The 17,768-nt window shown below is 57.5% G+C and overlaps 1 protein-coding gene across 2 annotated transcripts in view; it reads right to left on the reverse strand.

The window, feature by feature from the left end:
- SORCS2 (sortilin related VPS10 domain containing receptor 2) overlaps window positions 1–17,768 on the reverse strand; it is a 550,251-nt gene that overhangs the window by 65,207 nt on the left and 467,276 nt on the right. For both annotated transcript variants that reach the window (XM_037829330.1, XM_037829331.1), the window contains exons 6-8: window positions 12,519–12,583; window positions 9,532–9,650; window positions 3,868–3,957 (exon numbers count right to left, since the gene is read on the reverse strand). In XM_037829330.1, coding sequence (XP_037685258.1) covers window positions 3,868–3,957; window positions 9,532–9,650; window positions 12,519–12,583 — 274 coding nt within the window. The remainder of the gene's footprint in view (window positions 1–3,867; window positions 3,958–9,531; window positions 9,651–12,518; window positions 12,584–17,768) is intronic.

The following is a 17,768-nucleotide window of genomic DNA, read 5'->3' on the forward strand; positions in this document are numbered from 1 at the left end:
CAGAGGGTGGGGGCAAAGCAGGGTCCTCACCCACCGAGAGCAGGTTAGAAACCCTTGGGTGCCCGATTGCTCGTCTGTGAAATGGAGATCTGTTGGCCCCTCGCCTGGGAGGGGGAGGGGGACGAGGAGGTAGGACCTGGGGCCAGGCGTGGCCCAGGCTTGGTGGGGCCCAGCACTCCAGCTCTGTGATGTGCAGTGTCCACTGTCACTGTGCTAATTCAGAGCTGTGTCCCCTGGACCTGGGCCAGTGCTTGCTACAAGCTGGGGAGTGCATTTGGGTAAACGTTTGCTATAATCAGGGAATCAAAGAAAAATGCATAAGAAAATAAAAGTTATCACCAGGGCCACATCTGGAGATCCCTAATACTAACATTTAAAATTATTTACTTTGGGGCTTTTTCCTGAGTTATGACTTACACATCTTTTTTTTTTTTTTCCATATACAGTTAGTAGCTTGCTTTTTAAATGGTAGAGGGACATTTTTCTCTGTCATTAAAATTATTTATAAACACTGTTTTTAATGACTGTGTGCTCTTCCACTTTGTGGACCCCTCATAATTCATCGAGCTGTTTCCCTACCATTGAACACGCAAAGTTCCCCATCACACATCAATACGTAAGGAACATTCCCGAGCATGGATCTCTGCCTCTGGTTATTTCCTTAACATAAATCCTACAGAGGGAGATTGCTGCCTGGGAGACAAGGAGCATTTTTAAGGCACTTGGTGTGTGTTGTTGGATTACTTTCCTGAAAGTTTAGATTATAAATTCAGTCCCCATCAGCAGGGTTTGAGGGCCCTCGTTTCATTTCATGCTTGTCAGCACTGAGAATGGTCTTTTAAAAATCTGTGCTGATTATACAATGATAAATAACATGCCATTTTGGCTTAAATTTGCATTACCTTTATTTGTGTGTTTTATCCTTATTCTTTATATAATTGATCGTTATTTGGATTTTTCTCCTCTGTTGCCTGGTTGTCTGTTTATAGTTTTTGCCCATTTATTTTTCTATTAGGGAACCTGAGTTTTTGTGTTTTTTTTGTTTTTTTTTTTTTAAATCATTGAAAGTAAACAATTCAAGCAAACAGTCCTAACAGATATAATGAAACCTGTTCAATTTCTTACAGGTAGGTGAATTAAAACAGAACAGTAATATTTATATCCTTCAAAGTAGAAAGGAAATTAAAAAAGTGATAAAACACCAAAGTGGCGAAGCTGTGCTGAAACTTTTAAGAAAGCTTAAAAAAAATAAATTCCAATTTTGTAGGTGGCAGGGTGGAGTGCTACAATCCTTCCAGAAAGCAACTAAGCTATACAAATAGTTGTATCCTTTTTAACAAAAGATCCATATTCCCAAGCTCATTCAGTGCGAGAGCTTATAGTTATGAGAAATGAACAACCCAAATGTCCAAATAATGGGGGCTTGGCTAAGGGAGGTCCAACCTCCAAATGAGGGTTTCATGGTCATTACAGTGGCTTGGATGTCACATATCTCCCTGAAACTGCTCTCGGGAGCCAATGTCACGTGGTGGGACTCAGCTACATCATAGTCCCTTTGGCACGTGGCCAAGGACCAGAGGCAAACCCAAGCAGGGAACCAGTGGCCGGGGGAGGGAGGCTGGTGGGCAAGTCCCCTTGGCTCTGATTTCTGTTGTTTTCATGATGTTAGTCGGGCAATTAAAAAAAAAAAAAAAAAAAGATGAGGGTGGTTTTAGGGGCAGGAAACAGGCAAGAGTTACAAATTCACTATCAAACAACCAGATCTGATTAGGAAACACAGTTAGCCTGGGCTGCGAGTTGTGGGAACGTCAGGTTCTGGCGGGCTGCCCCGGCTCAGGGAGCAGGGCCCGGTGGCTCAGCTGGCAGCTGCTCCGGGAGAGGGGCCCCGGTGGGAAGACTGCGGGGCGCTGGGCCAGTTCCCGGGGAGCAGCCCAGCTCGGCATTACCCGGCCGGCCCTGGGACCCGGATGCGGCCCCAGTGGAGGACACAGCTGCAGGCAGATGTGCTCGGAAAGGGGCCTTGCTCTTCCCTGGAAACCATGGCTGCCATTACGGTGTGCGTTGTCTTTTCTGTTGCCGGTTACTGTTTTGGGGCGTGTCTTCCGTTACAGCCTCATCATTCTTTGGAATGACCTCCCATTTCCACAGAAAACAGGGGTGGTGAGCATTCCGTGCACACGCTGAGCAGGGGGCAATGGGGAGACGGGGGTGTTGCTGCAAATCTCGCCGGTGACCTTGAGAGGCACACTGGGACATCCCCACCTTGAGGGGAACCCAGAGGTCAGAGGGGGCAGCCTCCGCTTGTGGGCAGAGTTGGGACATGTGGTCACAGGTGGAGACCGAGCTCCAGCCAACAGCTTTGGAGACGGCCTCGCTGCGGGACCAGCCACCCCCAAGACCCCCAGGGTCCCACGGCCAGAGGGTCAGGCTCCTCGGCCATGCCCCCTACCACCACACACGTCAGGGCCCCTTCCCATGCTGCTGTCCCCAGGGCCGCCCCGAAGGGTAGAGGAAAAGCCTCTCAGGGCTCAGGGGGCCCCTCTGACCCCAGGGCACCTGCCGCCTTCACTCCAAATGAAGCCACTAGCTTTCAGCTTACTTACTCAGCCAAGCCTGGAGTTACCCTACTAAGCGTGTTCTTTTTCTTTCTTTCCTTTCTTTGTTTTTCTTTTCTTTTTTAAGATTAGTGAAAAGAAAAGGCTCATGTACTTTTCCCATGTCAGGTCCAGCGTCTGACAGTGTCAGGGTGGCTCATGTCTAAGGACTTTACAGCATCTCCCCTCACCCCCAACACTACTCTCCCCCCAGGGCCTGGGGGACATGGGGCATCTCCTCCTCCAACCCCCACTCTCCCCCGGACCTGGGGGTCGCAGAGCCTCTCCCCTCGGCCCCTTTCAGCCAGGCCCTCTCCTGCTGCAGCCTGGCCCCGGCGCTGCCCCCCACCCGACCCCACCCCCCGTGTTCTTCCTAAAGCGTCTCCACTCCCAGCTCAGGCTGCAGGTGAAACGCCCCCCGACAGGGGTCTCCATGGGCTGCTCGGCCCGAAGCAGCCGCCCTCCAACCTCCAGGATCCTCCATCTCCACCCTCTGGTTGTTCCCTTCGCGACTTGCAGTTATTTTACACACCTGTCTGTTTGCCTGATTTTCTGCCCGTTTCCCCCTGGAGCCCCAGGAGAGCAGGCACCAGGCCGTGTGCTTCACAGCTGCAGCGTCAGCTCCTGTCGCAGTTCCTAGCTAGTATTTGATTCTCAGCAAATACGTGCAGGAGGAAGGGACGGTTCATTCTGTGAGTCTGAATTACGCACATGTCACAGAGAGCCACCGGGGGGCCATTTAAACAGCCTCTGCAGGAGCCTGTGGCAGGAGGCCCAGCTCAGACCTGGACGTGAGACCTGCCTTTGGTTCTAACCAGCTGTGTGACCTCAGACGGGTTACTCAGCCTCTCTGAACTTCCACCTCCGCCTCTGTAAGATGGGAATGGCATGTCAACCAGGAGGGCACTGTGGGGCTGAGGCAGGGACTGGCAGGAGGTGGGGTGGGAGGGAAAAGAGAGGCCTGGACCAGCCCAGGGGGCCATTAGAAAGTGAGGTTTCTCCTAAAAACATCACCATGAGCAAAGGCAAACCAGAGAGAAGAGCTTGGCAGAGGCCCCAAGGCAGCACAGAACCAGGCACATCTGAGGCTAGAACATGCCAGGTGGGCCAGAGCAGAGGGTGTGAGGGGCAGCAGCTGGAAGGGAGCTCAAACCCATGAGGCAGTGCTCAGCTTGTCGTGTCCTTGCCGACGTGGGGACCTGAGCACCTGCCCCAAGAGGCAGCGCAGGCTCAGGATCTGACCACAGGTGGGGGAGCCGCACACCGCTCTTACCTTGGGCAACGCATACTTCGGCAGCTTCATGAGGACAAATTCATTGCGACGATAAGAGACATAGTATTTGGTCCGGTTTGTTGAGGTTGCCTAACAGGAGGGAAGAAACATGTTGGAGAGGGGGTTGATTTTTCTGTCAAGGCAGATCCTCAAAAACGAAAAACTATGCATTGGATCCAGCTGGCGGAGAGGCCCTTTTCTATTGCTTATACGTGATCTGCCTGAAACAGACACACTTCTATTCATCCTTCAAAGCCCCAGATCAAATGCCCCCCCTCCCCAGAAGTCTTCCTCCAGCTCCCTCAGTTAGACCTAACCCCTGGTCCTATGCTCTCGTAGCAATGGTGTCAACCTTTCCAGTGAAATACTCACTGGTCACTCCTTCCCCTGCAGCTGAGTTATGGAACAGGTAGAGAATGTTCTGTTCTCCAGAATTTCTCTTAGGGGGAACACTTCGTAAGCTCCACTGGGTGGGGGAAGGGACAGGCTAAAGGCAAACTGAAGCCACAATAGCTGTCCACTAAGTTGCTCGGCAGGAAAAATGACACAAGGGCCACCAGTTACTGAGAACGGTTGACGTCTTCTGCCCTCTCCTGTGTGTAACCCAGCAGCTCATTCGATTCTCAGAACAACCCCATTTTCCTGGGGAGGAAACTGAAGCACAGAGATTAAATAACTTGTCTCCCATAGCAGGTAGCAGAGGAGCCAGGAAAAGAGAGGCATTTGCTTTCTTGGGGGTGGGGCAAGGGAAAGAAGAAGGAGCCGAAAGGCAGCAAAAGGGAGGAGAGAAGTCCAGGTGGTTTGTTAGAAGACAATTTCCTAAAACCTCCAAGTCTCGCTTTGGGTATGTGCATGTGTGTGAGTGTGAGTGCATAAGCTGGTGCCCTGTGTGTGCACACTGTGAGTGTGTGTATGCATGTGTGTGAGCACGTGTCCTGTCAGCGTGAACATCCGTTGCGTGTGCATGTGTGTGTATGCATGTGAGAGCACGGTCTCATTCTTGTATACACGAGGACATGCCATGTGTGAGCAAGCGTCCCTCATGTACATATGCTGTGTTTTCGGTGTGCCTGAATGTGCATGGGTGGGTGCCGTGCACATGCTTGAGTGTATGAGTGTGTCCTGTGTGTGTTCTCCGTGTGTGCATGCATTGTGTGAGTGTGTATTCTGTGTGTGTGTAAGCACGAGTCCTGTGTCTGTGCAAGTGTGTGTACGTGTGTGATCGTGCACCCTGTGTGTGTGCAGGTGTGTACACAGCAACGTCATGCGGTACTTAAGAGCACTGACTGTCTTGCATCGCTGCCTGGCTTCAAGTCCCAGCTCCGGCCCTGTCTGCCGGGTGGCCCTGGGAGAGTTGCCTGACCTCACTGAGCCTCTGTCCCCTGTGAAGGAGGGACGACAGTGACAGAGGCCCACTCACGGGGCAAATGCGAGGGCCTCTGGTGGGAATCACGCAGCTGTTAGAGGCTGGGATTGTTACGAATCAACGGACACACAGTGATCCTGACAATGGGTCGATGATGAGCAAGGTATCCTGGCTGTGATGACACCTGAATCTCTCTGGACAATTGCGCATGAGGGTGGGATCAGGAGGTTTTGTGGTGACCCAGCTCTCAGAGGCCTCGGGAGCTGAGCTATGTTCTCAGGGACTAGGCAGGAGAAAGGGCAGGGCCACCCCGCAGGGGCCTTCACACCCCACTGGAAGTTCAAATTCCTCCTGAGGGCAATGGGGAGCCATGGGTGGATAGATGCTCAGCAAGTGAGGGCAGGACCAGAGAGCCAGTGGCAGAGGAAGCCCGGCCGTGCTGTCAGGTGCTGGTGGAGGTGAAGGGGCCTTCGAGACCACCGCCCCCGCCTCGTTTATGACTGAAGCAAGGGTGGGGGTGGGGCTAGCACTTTCAGCAAGTGCCCAGGGGTGGGTAGAAGCCACAATCCTGAGGCTATGAGTAGAGCAAAACTGCCTTCTCTAGATGATGCATGTGTGCTCTTTGCTGGGTGAGCTGAGCCAGGGAGGCCAGCCTCCACCTGCTGGAATGTTCTAGACTCAGCAAAACCCTTCGACATACTACTCTCACACCCACGACCCTGAAGCCCCCACACCACGGGGCGGCAACAGACGTGGGAGGGTTTGCATGGGTGTATTTTCTTCTCTCCACATCAAGGTTACCTGTGGGACCCAGCAGCCTGCACCCAGCATGGGGGTCTTTCCCCGGGAGAGGGAGATGCCAGCTTTTGTTGGAAGGCTTTGTTGGGGAGGGGTCATCAACACCCATTTCATGAGTTTGCAAATGAAGGCTCAGAGGTCTGATGGCTTAGTACAAAGCCAGGCAGGGCGCGGCCAGGCTCAGGCCACCCCACACGCGTCTGATGAAGACACCCAGATCTGCTCCACAAGGGGCCTCCGTGTCCTCCGGGAACAGCACAGGGACAGCCTGCGAGCCGCTCAGCTCCTACAGCCGCATCTTTGTGCCCTTGCCAGGTTCTCCGCGGCCCCAGGAGGGCCTAACTCTCAGGGCCCCAAGGCCAGGCCAGGCCCCCTGCCAAGTGCGGGCACAGCTGGTTACCACATCCCCATGCCTAGGGTCACCGGCCCCTTGGTGGAGGGTGGGGATTCTCTGTCCCCAAGCCCAGGCGCTTTCTGCCAGGAAATGGCCGTGGGGGAAGAAGCGATCACCTGCGGTCCCCTGGGAAGCGTGGGGGGCCACGCAGACAGCGGGGTGAGGAGAGGGGGCCAGGCAGCCATTCTACCCCTCCTCCCACCCAGTGCCCGCTGCCGACCTCAGTGGCGTGGCCACGGGGAAGAGAGGGGAGGGCGGGAATGCTCGGCTGGTCACCTGGTGTTGCCTGGCAGGACAGTTTTCCTGAGCCTCAGTTTTCAGCAAAACGGGGTCCCTGCAGAGGCACAAAATCCTGGGAGGGAAGCAGTTTATGGGCACCTGTCCCAGTTGAGGTGCTTGGTACGGGGGCAGTGCTGACTACGGCTGGGACAGCAGTGGTGGCCGCAGGGCGTCTGGCCCCTCGTGCAGGACACAAACGCAGGAGCAGCCAGTGGGGACAGAGGCAGGTGCCACCGCCTGGGCCCCCCGTGCAGCCGGTTCAGCCCCGCAGGACCCCTCCCTCACCACTGTTATAGGGCAATTTCCCCAGGAAATGGATTTTCAAGTTCATCCCACAGTTTGTTGGAGGTGAGTGGCCCGTGGTCCCCAGCCCAGGAAGAGGTGAGGGGTCTTAAGTCTCAGCAGGGGCCGGCAGCTCGGATCCACTGAGGACCCAGGAGGGAAGCGGGAGAAGGAAAGAAGAGGGTGGGCTGGAGGCAGGGTCCCTCTCGGCATTTACTCATGGCCTCCCTGCAAGCAGCAGGCCAGAGGAAAAGGGACTTCAGGCCGGCGGCCTCCTCAGTAACTCAGAGTCGGGAGGCAGGAAAAGGTGACAAGTAACTCAGAGTCGGGAGGCAGGAAAAGGTGAAATTAGAGAGATTCAGGGGTGGGTGGGGGGCGATGAGCTCTGCCGCTGCTCCCCTGTCGAGCACAGCGCTCCCACCCAACACCCACATCAGACAAGGCCCTCCGTGACTGTGGTGGACTGGGACAAAATCAAGACCACCCAGTATCCACATCTGAACAGATGGGATGTGAACGTCGTCCCAACCCCGAATCGGCCAAAGCCCCCCCATCCCGCCTGAGATGAGGGTGGCTGCCTCTTTTCCAATCACAGCTTTAGTTTAGACTCGCTGCTTCTAGATAAAAGGTATTAAGATACCCAGTTGCAGGGTTGCCACTGCATCCTGCCCACATCCAATCTGGAACAAAGCCCTGTTTCCTTGGACCATCCCCCAAATCACCTAACACAAGCCCAAATCCTATGGCAGGGTCTTTCTAATGCCCTCTTACAAAGGCCCGGCTAGATCGCATCACGCACCCAAGAAAACACACATTCTCATTCAGAGTCCGTGGACACATGGGCGTGCGTCCATCTGTAAACAGGGCCGTTTGAAGTGGGGACTTGTTTGGGAACAGGGTCTTCCGGGGTCCTGTCTAGATGTGGCCCAACCGAGTCAGGTGGGCCTTGGTCCATGTGACCTGAGTCCTTTAAAAGCAGAAGGAACCTGGGCACAGTCGGTCAGAGGCCATGGGACGGGATCCAGACGTTGTGTGTGCCGGGGCGGAGGTGAGCCAGAGGCCGCAGGAGGGCACCAGGTCAGCTCCAGTCTCCACAGACTCCAGGAAAGCCCGGGCTCGCCAACAGGGGGATCCGGGACCTCCAGCCTCCAAGACCATGTCAGATCCCTGCTGTCTAAGCCAACCCTGTGTGTGGGGCTGTCACGGCAGCCTGGACACGGAGGCACCCACGGGGGAGCCTTCTCCCCAGAACAAGGACTAACAACCACACTGTCCGACCAGAAGAGGTGGTCGTAGGTAGCTGCCGAAAAGCTGACACCATCTTTGCTCCAACCCTCACTAGCTATTTCCAGAAATGCAATGCCAGGTGCAGGGAAGGTGGCGGTGGTAAGGCAGCCCAGACCCCACTCCCCTCTCCTTTAATTGCCTCGAGTCTGGGGCAGAAACAGAAGAGGAAGCAGCAAAGGATGGTGCAGTGTGGGCTGTGGCAGAGGAAGGCATAGGGGCTGGGGTGTGCAGAGCGGGCAGCCAGCCCAGCCTGAAGCAGAGGCAAGATCAGGGAAGGCTTCTTGGAGGAGGTGGTGCTGGATGGTGTCTCAGAGGAGAAGGAGTTGGCTAGTTGGGGAAAGGGGCATGAGCATTCAGACACGGGGACTCACAAGTACAAATACACAGGGGCGATTCACAGTCCAGGGGCTGGTGTCTGTGGAGGGCAATGCAGAAAGGGCAGGGCTGGGGGTGGCAGAAGGGGGGCTGCTATTCTGGGGGCCGGTGCTGCCTGTAGCTCTAGCCCCCACATTTCATGGGGGCCCTTGTCACCCGCTGTGCACAGAGAGGGGCAATTTGGGTGATGAAGGGCCCCTGAAATAGGGCAGGGGGGAGAGCGGGGTACATGGAAGGACATTCTGCAGTGGGAACTCCCAGTGGCTGTTCTCAGATTGTCAGCAGGAGAATTCGGACTTGTCTCATGGAGACCCAGAGGTCACAACAGGGACCAGAGGGAACGGATTTGGTCCCTGCATTGGAATGAACTTCCTAACGATTTGAGCTGCCTGGAGAGGAAAGGCTGTTTGTGAAGGGGTGAGCTCCTCATCAATGGGGGTGATCAAGAAGCTGTATGACCAGCTGCTCACTGGATTTCTGCATTAGGTCAGGCCTAATGGGGGTTTGTCTCCCTTCCTGGGAACCTGGGGGCACTGGAGCTACAGCCGCAGGATCCTGGCCACTGGGGAGTGGTCAGCTGGGCCTGGTCACCAAGGACAATGGCCAGGAACAGCCTCCTGCTGGTTCCAAAGCCACCAAAACCCATTGGGGCAAACCGAGTTTGGACTGGGGACCCCAAGGGGTGGGGAGCTGCATGGTGGGCAGAAGGGAGGCAGGGCCGACAGCACCCCTGAGCCAGGGTGCCAGCGTCTGTGGAAAAGCACGGACTGCTAAGCAGCTCCTGAGAGTAAAACAGCCGTTTATCAGCTCCTTTCTGGGCAATCCCGTTTCCCCCGAGTGGCTTGTGCACCATGTTGTCTGAACGCCCTGGGAAGCACCTCACCTTAAGGAAGATGTAATCGTCCTGCACGGTCAGAGAACTGTGCTCAATGGGGCCTGCGAACGGGGTCGTGAGCGTCTTGTCAGAGCAGTTGTGGATCTGGCAGGTGACGTAGCGAAAACCTGCAGGAGAAAAGAGCCCGCCATGCGCCGCATGAGATGCCAAGTGGGCAGATTCTACTCGAAGAGGGTGCTGGGAACAGCTTAGACACGATGCCAAGCTAAGTCACTCGTGGCTGTGGCAGCGTCCCAATGCCCTTGCTGGGGGCTTGTGACGGTTTGAATTTTAAAGGGCAGGGCCCTGTGACCACAGCAGCTGACCAGGGCAGGCTCTGAGCCTGAGGTCCTCAGATATTTCACAGACGAGGAAACTGAGGCTGAGAGGCCAGGGAACTTGTCTAAAGCAGAGCGGGCCCATGAAGTCTGGCCACTGCCAGCTTTCCACAGATGAGGTTTTATTGTCATGCAGCCACACCTGATCATTTGCATGTGGTCTCCGCCTGCAAAGCCAAAAATATTTACTACACGGCCCTTTGCAGAACCTCGCTGACCCTGGCCTAAGGTTGTGCGGGGGGAGCAGGCGTGTGTGCAGGACTTTCTCCGTGTTCTGCCACTGGTCCACGCGGCCCCCAGCCCTGCCCTAGGCATCCGGCGGGCACCGAGCCCACCCACACGTGGACACGAGGATGCCGCTACTCTGGGGAGAGGTCCTGCCTTCATACTCAGAGTCTGTGACAGGAGCCTCACCCCTCCATCCACGCCTCCATCTGACCCCAGCTCAGCACGCTGGGGGTCTGTGGGCACTTGCGGGAAGGGACAGCACAGGGCAACAGAGGGCCCCCCCCCCAAACCCCCATCACGGCTTGGGCACCCCCACTGTCTTGAAATCCCTCATGTCTACAGCAGGGGTGGGTGCGGGGGGCGGGATGTGTGTTTTTTCTCCCCCTGACATCAGGCAGATGCTTCTGTCTGTTTCCAGATGGTTACGTACAAGAAAAGCAATGCACACTTTGCTGGCCAGCTGCTGTTTTTACTTTTCGTCCTGTGCTTTCCCAGCGCGTGCACCCCCATGGGTTTGGGGCGCCAGTGGATTTGTACAGAGGGACCAGCGTCTCCTCGTGATTTAGCTGCAGGGACCCAGTGGGGCCACATGCTTTGTGCACATCCTGCCCATGGCCTGGGGGGCAGGGCAGCGTGGAGAGTAGTCAGGGGCCCAGTCCAGGCCCACTGCTGACCACTGGGTGACTGCAGCCTCAGGAGCCTCCGCAGGAAACCGAGATATTAATGCCGGCCTTCAAGAGTTGTTGAACGGATTTGATGAGACAACCACACACAGCAGGCACTGGGTCAGCGAGGGCAGCACCACCGCCCACGGCCCCTGGAAGCGTGTCCATTTGCGCTTTAGACGCCTGGTTTTTCTGTGCTCGACACTGAACTCGCCTGGATGGACACGAGGTGGGAGAGCAGCCCAGGGCTGGACTCGGAGGGGACCACCACATGCTCACTCACTCATTCACTCACTCACTCATTCACTCACTCATTAACTCACTCATTCATTCACTCACTCATTCATTCACTCACTCACTTATTCACTCACTCATTCACTCACTCATTCACTCATTCATTCACTTACTCATCCACTCACTCACTCCTTCACTTATTCATTCACTTACTCATCCCTCACTCGCTCACTCATTCATTCATTCACCCACTCATTCATTCATCCTCCCATGGGCAGGCCCTCACTGTTCCAGGGCCTGCAGCTGCAGTGAGAAGAGACAAAGGCCACCATCCTAGCACTGATGGTGGCTGTGCTGGTGAATGTGTAACAACCAGCTCTCAGGGATGAGATCCTGATCTGTAGTGCTTGCCAGTCTCTGTGGCGTCCACACTACCCCATGGCAACCTCGGTCTCCCACGGAGGGGTTACTGAGCACACGGTGGGGCCGGGCTGTGCATAACCTGCTCAGGGCCAGCTGAGGCTCTGGAGAGCGGCTGGCGGCTGACGATGACCACTGGCACACACACACTGGGTATTTTGCTCCAGGGCTGGCACCCGGCCATGTGCTTGCTCACCGGCATCTGTGCTGCGGACACAGAGGAGAGTCCACAGACCTCGCCTCTGCCTCCAGGGCTCCAGGTCCCGGGGCTCACAGGGCTGGAAGCTGACAGCTGCCTGCTCCCGACCACAGCCCCACTGCCTCGCCCTAAGTCTGTCCTTCGAACCCCATGGAGGATACTCTGCTTGGGGATCCCTAGCACCAACCCAAGGTGGCACCCACTCTGCACAACGCGAAGGTGCTGAGATCTGGGGGCCGGATCAGACCCGGGAAGGTGGAGGTGGCTGGCCTGAGTGACAGGCACAGGGTCACGCCCCACTGGCCTCAGGGCCTCTGTCCCAGCACACACTGGCCCCTCCGCCTGTGTGGGGGGATTGTGTCTGAGCTGTTGTCCCAGCAGATCGCACCCTCCACAGGGTCAGAGGTTGCTGTGCTCGTCTCCAGGTCCCTGACAGGGTCAGCACTGGGCCTGGCCCAGAGAGGGGCTAAGGAGCCCTTGCTGGATTACCGGTTCTGATGGTCCAGAACAGCCCTCAGCTCTAATGTTCTAGTACATTCCACAGTGCTGAGGCCCATGGTCCTCCCTCGGGAACACAGAGGACTTTCTCATAGTTGGGAGCCCCAGGCTCTCTCTGGCACAAAGACCACTGCAGTGGGAGGGCCAGACACTTGCCCCTCGGCGGGAGGAAGCCACCAGAGGCCCTGTCCTGCCTCGGTCCTCGCTGGGGATGGGGCTGCTGAGCGGGTGCGAAACTCAGTGCTCAGGGGCCCAAACAAATTGCCCTCTTACTAGACTTCTCCCCTGCAGCAGAGCTCCCTGACCTCACTTTCTCTCCAGCTGGAAAACCAGCACATGCACGAGGAGGGCGGCCGTCAGAGCGAGTGGCTGAGGGCAGGGGACTGACTGGGGCCCACGCCCCTCCCGGCTCACCTCCGCTGGGGTCCTGGATCTCCATGTGCACCAGGTCAGGGTCACTGTCCACCCCAGCCACAGCCCTGGAAAAGAACAGGCCGAGGTCGGTGTCAGGGATGGGGGCCTCGCAGCCCCTCTGTGGGTCCAGGGGACACAGCCTTCCCCAGGAGCCCACCACCGCCTGGGAGAGAGGCAGCGCCCCTGCCTCTTCCCTGCAGGAACCCGGGTGTGGGTGACACGCTATTACTTATAAAAGATTTTTACACTATTCTTTTTGATCATCAAAAATAGCTGAGGAGGCAGGTGGCCTGGGAATAGCCCCCTAATTTTGCAAATAAGGAAACTGAGGCTCAGAGGAGCTGAGCGACTCGCCCAGGTTCCCACAGCTGTCAGTGCCTGTGTCCGAGGCTGAGGCGTCTGTTCTGCCCCCTCCACCGTGCTGCCCGCTGTCACACCACCCACGACGAGGCGCCCATGGGAGGGTCTGCTCTCAGCCTTCGTCCCCTTGAGGAGTTCACCGAAGGGCTCCCCCCAGGCCCTCGCCCGGGTCCTTCTAGGGAGGGGAAGGCACTGGTTGGAGGGCCCAGCTTTGATCCCGGCACTGGACAGTTTGCGTGAGGCTCTCCCACACGCTGCGCTGGGCTCAGCATTGCCAGGCGGCCCCAGCATTTGCCTTTCACCCACGGTGCTGAGGTCAGGAAGATGCCACAACTTGCCCCAGGCACCGAGACACCTGCACATGGCAGTCCTGGGCTCCTACCAGCTCTGCCTGGCCCCGAGCTCATGCCCTCCTCAGTGAGCCCCACGCTGCCCCGTCCATGCCCTCCTCCTAGGCCCACCATCCGGACGGCCGTGCCCTTCCAAACTTGCCCTCACGTAGTGGTGTCCACCTTACAGATGCAGCAGTGGAAACAGAGGGAGGTTGTGCCACCCGGCCGAGTTCCCCGGACTGTCGTGAGAGCCGGGAGGGAGCAGCACCGAGCGGCGGTGGGCAGGGGCTTCAGGGTCAGATGGGCCCGAAACACGGGCTCAGCAGCGTGCCTGCCCCACCATGCGGCCCTTAAATGGGGCTGAGCAGGCCTGGCCGGGTGGGTCAGGGGCGCAGACTCCAGGCCAGGGGAGGGGGTGGGCAGGAGGGTGGTGGGGCGGGCACACCCCCCTCCCAGTCACACAGAAGGCCTCCCCCCCACCCGAGCTCGCTCACCCCTCTGGGCCTTTGCAGCTGCTGTTCCCTCCCCCAGGTGCCCCTCCCACCCCCCTCTCCCCCCCGCCCTCCCTCCCACAGTCCTTTGCGCTGCTTCAGCCCTTCCCAACCAGGGCAACAGAAAGAACAAGGGCTTCAGGGACACGCAGCCTGGGTTAGAGTTCGGTGCCACCATCACCAGCAGGTGCAGTGGGCGAGTTTGCAGACCTCTGTGAAAAGGGGGGGGATGCTGCAGACCCTGCAGGGTTCAGGAGAAGGTGGCTGATTGGAGGTAGGCACAGCACCCGCCCCTTGGGCACACAGGGCTTGGCGCGGCCCTTGGTGATGAAGGCACGATGGGCAGAGCTCATGATTACACACATCAGGGTCTGCTGGAAGCCCACCCCATGCACCGCTGTGACCCCCACGGACAGGCACAGCTGTGCTTGCCGCTGGTCCAGGGGACTCACTGCATCAGGATGCTCAACCCCGGGCAGCATGGGCTCCAGCGGCAGATGGGGCGCCGAGCCTCTGCTGCACGGGGCAGGGCCCTGCTGGGGAGCGGCTCTCGGCCCTGGTGGCGGGATCGAGGAAGGAGACCTTCTCCGCCTGCTTTCACTAGTTAGGGGACACTCAACATTTAATCTGCATCAAGTTCCTGAACTGTGTCCAGGTGGAGAAAACACCTATGTTGATTGGAATCCTCGAGAATGGGGCTCACCTGTGCTCTGGGACAGGCACACGGATGGGGAAACTGCTGAGGGGGGCCCCATGAGGGCCACGAGCAGCCAGTGCCCCCTCAGGCACTTCTCCATCCACTGTGTTCCTCAACTGAGGACAACACCTCATCTTGTTAACCGTTCAGAAAATGCAAAGGGTCTAAGAAATGCTGGGGCAGGGGGCGGTGAGGGGGTCTCCCAGGTGGCCCAGACACCTTTGGTCACTGATGGCCTGGGGTGCAGGGTCATGGCAACAACGGTAGTTAAGGCTTCCGGAACGTCCACACCCCATGACCAGTTCTTCCTTACAAGGGCCCTGGAGGCCTATCGGTGCCAGACACCGGGCTGCAGTGGCACTGGGGGTGCCCACGGCTGGGGCCGGCTCCCCTCATGCCTCGTGTTGGCTCGGCACCGAGGTGGGGGCTGGTGGCCCCGCGTGGGGACGAGGCTGTGGGGGCAGTGGGGCTATTCCGTGGGGCCCAGCGCTGGAGCGGGGACGGCCAGGCCGGAGCCCAGGTGGGCTCAAGTGGCCCTGCACCACCTTCTAAGCAGGTGGCAGCCGCGTCCTGGATCCTACAGGTACACGCTCCCTCAGGGCAGCTGGCCTTGCGGCCAACGTCGCCTTGGGAGGTGACTCGAGAATGATCCACACTCAGGGCTGGATGGGACAGTGGGGTTCAGGAAAGGCCCAAAGGACAGCTGGCACACTCCCTCCTAACACCATGGCAACCCGCAGCCCCATCCCAGGGGAGGTCCTGACTGCCCCCCGACCGCAGCCGCCCCTCCCTGGCTCTCAGGGTCTTGGCCAGGCCTCTGCCTCCGCCATGTTCCCTGGGGACCCTCTAACAGCTGGGTCAGGAGGCTCAGGCTGGGCCCTGCTGCCCCCCATCTCCCGACTCCTCTCCCCACATACTCCAGCCGCCCGCAGGCTCACCCCAGCCCACTCCCTCATGAGTCGAAGGTGTGGACGGCTGGCTGTGGGTCAGCTCTGCCCCCAGACTGAGGGACATCACTGTCTACACAGGCCACTCCCCAGACCCACTCCTAGAACCGGTGCACAGAGCAGAGACCTCTACCCTCAGACTCTCGGGTGTCAGCCACGGTTCTACGTGTGCGTGTGCATGTGTGTGTGTGCAAGAGAGATGGAGAGAGAGGAAGAGAGACACAGAGACTGACAGATTGAAAGGGAGACAGAGTGACGGAGACACACAGAGAGAACGGGACAGGCAGGGGTAAGAGGGCTGAAAGAGAGAGGGAGACAGAGATTTTCCTTCACTACACCAGAAACTCCTCCTGGGGAACTCTGGTCCTGAGGGTCTGTCCCTGGGACCCCTTTTAACACTGAGGTCTGGCGGAGGGGCCCGGGGGCTCTGGTTGCTTTCTCTCACTCTCTGCAAACAGCCATGGGCAGCTTGGTTGTGCCCATTTTATAGACGAGGAACCCAAGGCTCCCGGAGGTGCCCCCCCCGCCATGCTCACAAAGCCAACCGAGCACAGCCCCTTCGCCAGCCCCTTGCCCATAGCTCACCTTTCTTCACCGCATGGGCTGCCCATAGTAATGCAGCAGAGCCATCACGCATGGAATGGGATGGAGGCGCACAGAGAGAAACTGCCCCCCAGGTTCTTGGTGGGAACCCCCCTCCCACCCACCAGCCCTGGGCCTCCTGGGTGCATCCGCGAGGACCACGGCTCGCCCCACCTGTGCCAGCTGGAGGTCACCGCTCTGTCACTTCCCGCTGCTCCCATCTGGCTGCTCTAATCACAACACCGCTGACAATCCCGCCTTCGATTTATGGGGCATCTCCCCTCTCGGGGCTCAGGGGCCCATCATGGCAGGGCAGAGGCCAATGTCCAGGTTAACAAGGGACACTGAGCCTCTCAGCTGTTCAGCTGTCATCATTTACTGCCACTGTGGGTGCCCTGGCCCTGGGCTAAATGTCCACATCCAAGGCCGTGTCCATGTCAACCTGCTGGGTGTGCTCCATAAAAATCTGCAGCGCACTCGCTGTGTGTGGGGTGAGGACCCAGAGGTGAAGGCGACATGGCTACGGTCTCCAAGGGCACACATCTGTCCATCCATCCGTCTATCTGTCCATTGGTCTGGCCATTCATGTGTCCATCTGCCCATCCATTCATCCGTCTGTTTGTTCATCTGTCTACCCATCCATTCATTCACTCATCCACCTGCCCATCCATCCTTCTGTCCACCTACTTCTCTGTCCATCCATCTGTCTATCATTCTGTCCATCTGGCTATCCATTCATCCATCTGTTTCTTCACCCTTCTATCCACCCACCTATCCATCCATCCATGTACCCATCCATCTGTCCACACATCCATCCATCCATCCATCTCTCCATGCATCCAGTCATCCTTCTGTCCATCCGTCTCTCCTCCATTCATCCAGCGTTTACTGAGGACCTACTGTGTGCCAACTCCTAGGCTGGGGCTGGAAATATAGACAAGCCCGAGGCAGGTCCTGCCCTTGAAGGGCTCCTAGTCTGGAAAAAGGTCTGTGGACATGTGTCCCGGGCTCAAACTCTTTAGGAACCAGTTTGCCAACAAAGCATGCCAGTTGGTCATGCCAGGGGCGAGGGGGCAGAGTCTCCTGCAGCGTCTGTGCACGGGCCGGGGTGCGGGCAGGGCTGGCAGGGGGCTCTCCCCATCCTGCAGCATAAGATCGTCACGTCCTCCACGAGCGGGAGGAAGCCAGGTCTTTGGGCGGTTGTGGTCTTTCTGACTGTAGGGAACAGAACGTGTGCTTGCACAAAACAGATGCTTCTTAAGTGCATCTGGGTGGACAAATGGGGCTCAGAGAATGCAAGGGAAAGGGAGAGGCCTCACTCGCAGACCTACTGCGTGCTGGACACTAACTGAAGCACCTTGTAATCATTATCTAATTTTCATCACCAGACCAAGAGTTGGAATTTGCTGCTTTAGTTTCAGACAAAACAAGCCGAGGCTAAGAAAGCACATGAAAACCTGGGGGATTCATTCATTCATTCACTCACTCAATACTTCAAGGGGCTGGAGAGTCAGCAGTGGCTGGACCAAGGTCCCCGCTCTCCGGGGGCTGACATTCTAGTGGGGTGAGTGAATAAACACGCAGCGTGTCAGGAGAGGCGAGAGCTGGAGAAATAAATTCAGCCGGTTACCTCGTGGGGGTTTGGGGGAACGTTTTGCACAAGGCAGCCAAAGAGGGCCTGTCTGACTCGGTGACGCGCGGCATCTGTGGAGGGAATATTCTAGCGGCGAGGGCAGCAGGTGCAGAGGCCCCGGGGCAGGCATGTGGGGTGGCCGGAGCCAACCACGGAGATCTCAAGCCGGGCAGCAGCAGCGAAGTCGTCCGATCCTCGGTACAGGGCT

The sequence above is a fragment of the Choloepus didactylus genome, chromosome 3, assembly GCF_015220235.1.
Source record: "Choloepus didactylus isolate mChoDid1 chromosome 3, mChoDid1.pri, whole genome shotgun sequence".
In the NCBI taxonomy this organism is placed as follows: domain Eukaryota; kingdom Metazoa; phylum Chordata; class Mammalia; order Pilosa; family Megalonychidae; genus Choloepus; species Choloepus didactylus.